The 7,942-nt window shown below is 44.9% G+C and overlaps 1 protein-coding gene across 1 annotated transcript; it reads left to right on the forward strand.

Moving 5' to 3' along the window:
* The first annotated feature begins 1,469 nt into the window (after nt 1-1,469).
* On the forward strand, nt 1,470-2,883 carry LOC122881522. The gene is made up of 4 exons (XM_044207803.1): nt 1,470-1,638; nt 1,836-2,118; nt 2,215-2,547; nt 2,722-2,883. Exons 1-4 carry the CDS (start codon nt 1,553-1,555, stop codon nt 2,881-2,883), a joined length of 864 nt encoding a protein of 287 aa, XP_044063738.1. The 5' UTR covers nt 1,470-1,552.
* Nucleotides 2,884-7,942: the final 5,059 nt, after the last annotated feature.

The raw sequence follows: 7,942 nt of genomic DNA on the forward strand, positions 1-7,942 counted from the left end.
GAAAATACGTACTATTGATGCAACTGTTGAACGTGGCAGATTCGGTTGCACCCTTAGACCAGCTTCTCTCAAAGAGAGACCATGATTTACTACATGGTCAATAATTGTTGCTCTTATCTCATCAGAGATCACCACTCTTGGCCTTCCTCTCCTTTGTCCTCCACGCACTCTCCCTCTCTGAACTGCTCTTCTTTGATCCATATTGGCCAACAAATTCTGTTCCAAACTAGCCCCTTTTATACTATATTTTTTTCTGAATGCTTAAACCCTAACCCTGATTCTTATAGCACAACTTCTAAAACTATTAATACTTATAGCAAAACCACTCACTGAGTTTGCAAAACTAAAAGCACAAACACTGCTTTGCACTCAGTTTGCAATTTTGTAACACACTTTGCAAAACTGTAGGTACAATCAACTGCACAGCACTCTTTTTGCGGAACGGTAAACACAACTCACTGCTTTACACTCAATTTCCAAATGATTAACACACTCCTAGCAAAACTATACACATGTATGGCTATTATTTACACTATTTTGCCAACTGTCTGGCACACTGTCGCATGTGAAAACTGTTTTAGATAATTAGTTCACTTTGCAATCAGCCTAAGCAATATAAATAAGCCACAGGTAAGCAGTCCATGTGGAGTACCATGGAGGGAGCAGGAAGAGTGAGAAGAGTGAGAATTAGAGGAGGCAGAGGAAGAGGACGTGGAGGTGAAGAAGTAGGAGGAAGAAGAGGAGGAAGAGGACGCAAAGGTGAAGAAGCGAGAGGGAGAGGACGACAAGGACAAGGAGGTGAAGTTAGAGGAAGAGGACAAGGAAGAGCAAGAGGAGGACGAGGAGAGGGAAGAGGAAGAGTAAGAAATAGAATTACTGATGACATCAGAGCTATAATAGTGGACCATGCAATCAACCATGGAATGACCCTGAGGGAAGCTGGCCAACGGGTTCAGCCTAACTTGAGCCGCTACACTGTAGCAAGCATCATAAGGACGAAATGAAAATCGGTTAGTACAGTCACTTTGCACTAAGTTTTGTAGCACTGCCATACTCTAATGTGAAACACAACAATACCATACATGTAAAAATACTGAAGTTGTTACTTTACAGAATTGCATTTTGCATTTCAAAATCGCACTTTTTAAATGCAATGAACACAGTTCTCTGCATAAGACACAACAATCTGACATAAAGTCACATGTTTGCCATTTCAAAACACTGCCATTCAAAATGACACTACATGAGCTAATTGGCCAATTACATATGCCACCTGGCCAAACACCTCAATGGCTAATTGTTAACACTTCAATCAGGATGTAAGCACTATGAAAAGACCACAGGTGAGAACCTTTTTTTTTTTACAACAACAATGGAAGACATTGCAGAGAGAGGAAGAGGAAGAGGAAGAGGGAGGTTGAGAATAAGAGGGGGAGGAAGAGTGAGAGGTAGGGGTAGAGCAGGTAGAGGAGTTCATGGCCAAAGAAGACAAACACTTTCAAATGAAATCAGAGCAACCTTAGTAGATCATGTCATCAACCATGGGCTGACAATGCGTGAGGCTGGACAGAGAGTGCAGCCAAACTTGAGCCGTTTTAGTGTCGCCTCTGTCATCCGGACCTTTAGACTGGAGAACAGGTATGTAACCAAAATTTCATGTAGTACACATGTAGTATACCCCATGTCATAGTGTATCAGTTGGGTGACACCTGTTTACTTAGTGTATGACATCAGCCATTCATGAACTGTTTCCTGTACAATGTACTCTACTGTGGGGGAAAATATTGTTGCATTGTCTAAGCCCTATATATATTTTTATTTTATTTTTTCTAAAGGACTGAGAGACGACACCATGGTGGAGGAAGGGGCCAAATGTTCACCGGGGTACAGGAAGCTGCCATTGTAAACTTGGTTTTGGAAAATAATGAAATCAGATTACGAGAAATTCAAAGCCACATCATCCAAGACAACACCTTATTCAACAACATTCAGCGAGTTAGTCTGTCCACATTGGCTCGCATTCTCAAGCGAAACCAAATCAGAATGAAACAACTTTATAAGGTGCCGTTTGAGAGAAACTCTCAAAGAAACAAAGAGTTCAGACGAGCATATGTGGATGTAAGTACTATATTGACTACAGTACACTACACGCAACATTGTTTCCCAGTGTACTGGATAACACCATATTGACTGATTTTTGTTCTTTGTTTTCAGGGAGTACTGGAAATGGATGCTCATGCAATCCCACATGAGTTCATCTTTATAGATGAGGCTGGGTTCAACCTAGCAAAGACCAGAAGAAGGGGGAGAAACCTCATTGGCCACAGAGCCATTATAGATGTTCCTGGCCAACATGGTGGGAACATCACAATGTGCGCTGCCATCTCCAATATGCATGGTGTCCTCCACTGTCATGCCAACGTTGGACCATACAACACAGCCCATATTCTCACATTTCTGGACAGACTTCACAACATTCTCATACCACCAGAGCGTATGAATGATGCAGACCATCAAAGAAACCGGTACGTTGTAGTATGGGACAACGTGAGCTTTCATCGTGCAGCCCCAGTCCAAAACTGGTTTGCTGATCACCCAACATTTCTCGTGCAATACCTCCCACCATACTCACCATTTCTGAACTCCATAGAAGAATTCTTTTCGGCATGGCGGTGGAAGGTATACGACCGGCAGCCCTTTGTGCACATGCCTCTTGTGCAGGCCATGGAAGAGGCATGTGATGAGATTGATGTGGGTGCAATTCAGGGATGGATAAGGCACTCAAGACGCTTCTTCCCTCGATGTCTGGCAAGGGAAGATATTGCCTGTGATGTTGATGAGGCGTTGTGGCCAGACCCGGCTGTGCGGCAAGATGCTGCCTAATTATTTTTCTTGCCTTTTTTTTTTTTTACTGTAATATATTTTTTTCAGAAATTTTCTTTTTCAGTTTACTGTTTTTTGTAAGAATATTTTTGTTCAGTCCCATGTAAATATATCTGCTGTGCATATGTTGCACTGACTTGTTTACTGTAGTGAAGGGAAAAAAATAAAAATATTGCAACAGCATGTGTGTGTATCTGCAAATATTTCTGTGCATGTGAACAATCTGATACATATTTTAGTATTATGGCAAAGCATACTAAAGATGGGGGTGCTTTTCATTATGCCCAACAGTGTGTAGGTGGTTAGGCAAAAATCTGGTAATATGAATGAAATGTGTGCCATTTCATGCAAAAGTTTGATTTTGATAATGCTATGTGTAGTTTTGGTTGCAGTGCTTCATTTTGCAGGATATATGAGGTATTTTGCAGTTTGGATGTGTGGTTTTGTGAATTGTGTTAAGTGTTTTGATAAAACCAGACTAGTTTGAAAAATTGTGTGTCAGCAATTGGAGAAAAACGAAGTCGTGTACTTGCCCGCAACAGAATCCGAATGAAACAAATCTATAGAGTCCCTTTTGAAAGAAACAGTGAACGTGTAAAACAACTGCGATATGACTATGTGCAGGTATGCTATAGTATCATTGGTACTGAATCTGGAAGTGCATACTGTAGTACTGTGCATGAGCCTGCTGTGCTGCATTTGTTTTGTCTTGTGCAGAGAGTGATGGAGCTAGAGGCAGATGCCATGGGTCATGAGCAGCTTTTTGTGGATGAGGCAGGTTTTAACCTCACTAAAACAAGGAGACGTGGCAGGAACATTATTGGACACGGTGCCATAATCAATGTCCCAGGACAACGTGGTGGTAACATAACTTTGTGTGCAGCTATTAGTCAAAATGGTGTTGTTCACCATCATGCAACCCTAGGCCCATATAACACTGCACACATTATTACATTCCTGGACACCTTACATGACATGCTCACTAATGTTCAGAGACCAGAGCAGTCCAGATATGTCATCATATGGGACAATGTTAGTTTCCATAGGGCTGCTTTCGTCCGCAACTGGTTTACAGATCACCTGCTCTTCACTGTACTCAACCTCCCCCCATACTCTCCATTCTTGAATCCAATTGAAGAGTTCTTCTCTGCCTGGCGCTGGAAGGTCTATGACCGTCATCCCCATCAATGCATAGCCCTTTTACAGGCAATGGAGGAGGCATGTGGGGATATTGACCAGGCATCATGTCAGGCCTGGATACGGCATTCCAGAAGATATTTTCCCCGGTGCCTTGGACTAGAGGACATGGCATGTGATGTAGACGAAATTTTGTGGCCGGACCCAGAGAGACGACACGATATAAACTGATTTTTTTTTTTCCTCAGTGAAATTACTATTTTGTGTTTTGTCTTGGAAAAAAACACTTGTTGTTTTGTTTTGATATGTGTAAATAAACACCAGTACTTGAAGTTTGGATCCCTGTATGATCCCTGAACTATGACAAAAGTATGACCTCAAACTGACATAGCTTGTGCACAGAGAAAGCAAAAGCCAGATGTGTTTTTTATTCATACCATCAGTGTGTAGTTGGCGCTTTGTGTGCTTATTAATGTGATGGCTTGTGTTAACTGTTTGATACGAAAATACCATTTTTACGAATGTTTGAAGAGTTAAGCAAGGTTTACTAGCTTTTGCAATAGAGCTAAAATGTTTTGCTGATTTGGTGAAGGGTTTTCTTATTTATGTTTAGAGTTTTGCAAAAATAGCCAATAGTAACAAAAAATGTGCTCAAGCCATTAGAAAAAACTGTAAATCATGGTAATGAGACTAAGGCAGAACACCTGGGTGGAATTTCAGCTAAAATTGCAATTAGCTTGTAATGATTATTTTTTTAATTTTTGGCTATAAAATTGAGAATATTGTAAAATAATTACTGCATAAATGCTTGGAATTTGCCACCATTCTGTTTTGAATGTGTTTTTAATCATTTTGAATGCAGTGTGTTAGCATTAGAAAAATGTGCTGAAAATACATAGCATTTTGCATGTTATGGAGTACAAATGGGAAAAGAGTTCCTGAATTTTGAAAAGTGTGGTCACTGAATGCATTTTGTCTGAAAGCAATGAAAAATGGTTCACAGTTTGGTCTGCATTGACTTCTGTTTCGCTAACTGTGTGAAGAGTTTTGAAAATGTGGTTTCAGTATTGAACAATGCTTGTTAGCAACTGGAAAAAACTGTAATCAGAGTTCCAAATTGATAGTTTAGTATATTTTATGAGACAGTCAATTGATTGGCTGTCATTTCTCTTCTTTAAGAGTAGTGCCCTGAAGAACTTTATTATTTAGGGCCCTGGGATTATTATTATTATTCTTCCCCTTTAAACGCATTATTGAGGGGCTTAGGATGCTCGAAAAATTTGAGTTTAAGTTCTGCAGTAATTGGGCTCAGGCGTTGCCAGGGGACTCTATAATGCCCCTAACCGCATGCCACGGTTAAGATTGGCAGACAGATAGTTGCTGATGGCTGCCCACCATTGAGTCTGGTTCTGCCCAAGGTTTTTGCCTGTTAAAAGGAAGTTTTTTCTTGCCACTGGTGGGATTTGTTGGGTCTCTGTAAATATTATAGAGTACAGTCTAGACCTGCTCTATAAGAAAAGTGGATTGAGATAACTTATGTTATGAATTGGCGCTATATAAATAAAATAAATAAATTGAAAGGCACGTCGGATCTATAGTGCCCCTTAATAACTTTTAGCCTTCAAAGGACAGTGGAAAACTCACGAAACTTGGCACACACGTCAAAAGGGATGTGTTTTGTTTCCTGGTATAGTCTGGGGCTTCAGCGAATCACATTTTTGAGGGCCTAAAGGTCCTCAAAACGTTGTGAAATTCATCAAGACTGGTGAAAAATTTTATATTTTATGGGTTTTGGAAATGGGTGGGGCAAAATGGCTCTATAGCGCCCCCTTGAAATTTACAAAAATGCAGCCCCCAGCCTACCTTTCACCTACATGTACGAAAATTTTGAGGTGCCATACCCTAAACCCAACAGGACGTCCGCCATTTTGAAGTGAATGTGCACTTTTAGGCCATTTTTCGCCATTTACAGGCTACGTACTTTAACAAACTCCTCCTAGAGAATTAATGAAATCCATCCATCCATCCATCCATCTTCTTCCGCTTATCCGGGGCCGGGTCGCGGGGGCAGCAGTCTAAGCAGGGACTCCCAGACTTCCTTCGCCCCAGACACTTCCTCCAGCTCCTCCGGGGGGATCCCGAGGCGTTCCCAGGCCAGCCGAGAGACATAGTCCCTCCAGCGTGTCCTGGGTCTTCCCCGGGGCCGCCTCCCGGTGGGACATGCCCAGAACACCTCCCGAGGGAGGCGTCCAGGAGGCATCCGGATCAGATGCCCTAGCCACCTCAGCTGGCTCCTCTCGACGTGGAGGAGCAGCGGCTCTACTCCGAGCTCCCCGTGTGACTGAGCTCCTCACCCTATCTCTAAGGGGCGCCCAGCCACTCGGGCGGAGGAAGCCCATTTCGGCCGCTTGTATCCGCGATCTTGTCCTTTCGGTCACTACCCAAAGCTCATGACCATAGGTGAGGGCAGGAGCGTAGATTGACCGGTAAATCGAGAGCTTTGTCTTTCGACTCAGCTCCTTCTTTACCACAACGGTCCGATACAGCGCCCGCATCACTGCAGACGCTGCACCGATCCGCCTGTCAATCTCACGCTCCATCCGTCCCTCACTCGTGAACAAGACCCCGAGATACTTAAACTCCTCCACTTGGGGCAAGGACTCCCACCCACGCGAAGAGAGCAAACCACCTTTTTCCGGTCAAGAACCATGGCCTCAGATTTGGAAGAGCTGATTCTCATCCCAGCTGCTTCACACTCGGCTGCAAACCGTCCCAGTGCATGCTGCAGGTCCTGGTTTGAAGAAGCCATCAGAACGACATCATCTGCAAACAGCAGAGATGAGATCCTGTGGTTCCCAAACCGGACACCCTCCCGCCCCTGACTGCGCCTAGAAATTCTGTCCATATAAATTATGAACAGAACCGGTGACAAAGGGCAGCCCTGGCGGAGTCCAACATGCACCGGGAACAGGTCTGACTTACTGCCGGCAATGCGAACACAGCTCCTGCTCCGGTTATACAGGGACCGGACAGCCCTTAGCAAAGGGCCCCGGACCCCATACTCCCAGAGCACTCCCCACAAAGCGCCCGGGGCACACGGTCGAATGCCTTCTCCAGATCCACAAAGCACATGTGGACTGGTTGGGCAAACTCCCATGAACCCTCGAGCACCCGATGGAGAGTATAGAGCTGGTCCAGTGTTCCACGACCGGGACGAAAACCACTCTGCTCCTCCTGAATCCGAGGTTCGACTATCGGACGAATTCTCCTCTCCAGTACCCTGGAATAGACCTTACCGGGAGGCTGAGAAGTGTGATCCTCTGTGATTGGAACACACCCTCCGGTCCCCTTCTTATACAGAGGACCACCACCCCGGTCTGCCAGTCCAGAGGCACTGTCCCAGACCGCCACGCGATGTTGCAGAGACGTGTCAGCCAAGACAGTCCCACAACATCCAGAGACTTAAGATACTCAGGACGGATCTCATCCACCCCCAAAGCCTTGCCACCAAGGAGCTTGCCAACAACCTCAGTGACTTCGGCCAGGGTGATGGATGAGTCCGCCTCCGGGTCCCCAGCCTCCGCTTCCTCTTCGGAAGACGTGACAGCGGGATTGAGGAGATCCTCAAAGTATTCCTTCCACCGTCCGACAACATCCCCAGTTGAGGTCAACAGCTCTCCACCCGCACCGTACAAGGTGTTGGTGAAGCACTGCTTCCCCCTCCTGAGCCGTCGGACGGTTTGCCAGAATTTCTTTGAGGCCGACCGATAGTCCTCCTCCATGGCCTCTCCGAACCTCTCCCAGTCCTGAGTTTTTGCCTCTGTGACCGCACGGGCTGCAGCACGCTTAGCCTGCCGGTACCTGTCAGCTGCCTCGGGAGTCCCACGAGCCAACAAGGCCCGATAGGACTCCTTCTTCAGCC

The sequence above is a fragment of the Siniperca chuatsi genome, linkage group LG9 (genome assembly GCF_020085105.1).
Source record: "Siniperca chuatsi isolate FFG_IHB_CAS linkage group LG9, ASM2008510v1, whole genome shotgun sequence".
In the NCBI taxonomy this organism is placed as follows: Eukaryota; Metazoa; Chordata; class Actinopteri; order Centrarchiformes; family Sinipercidae; genus Siniperca; species Siniperca chuatsi.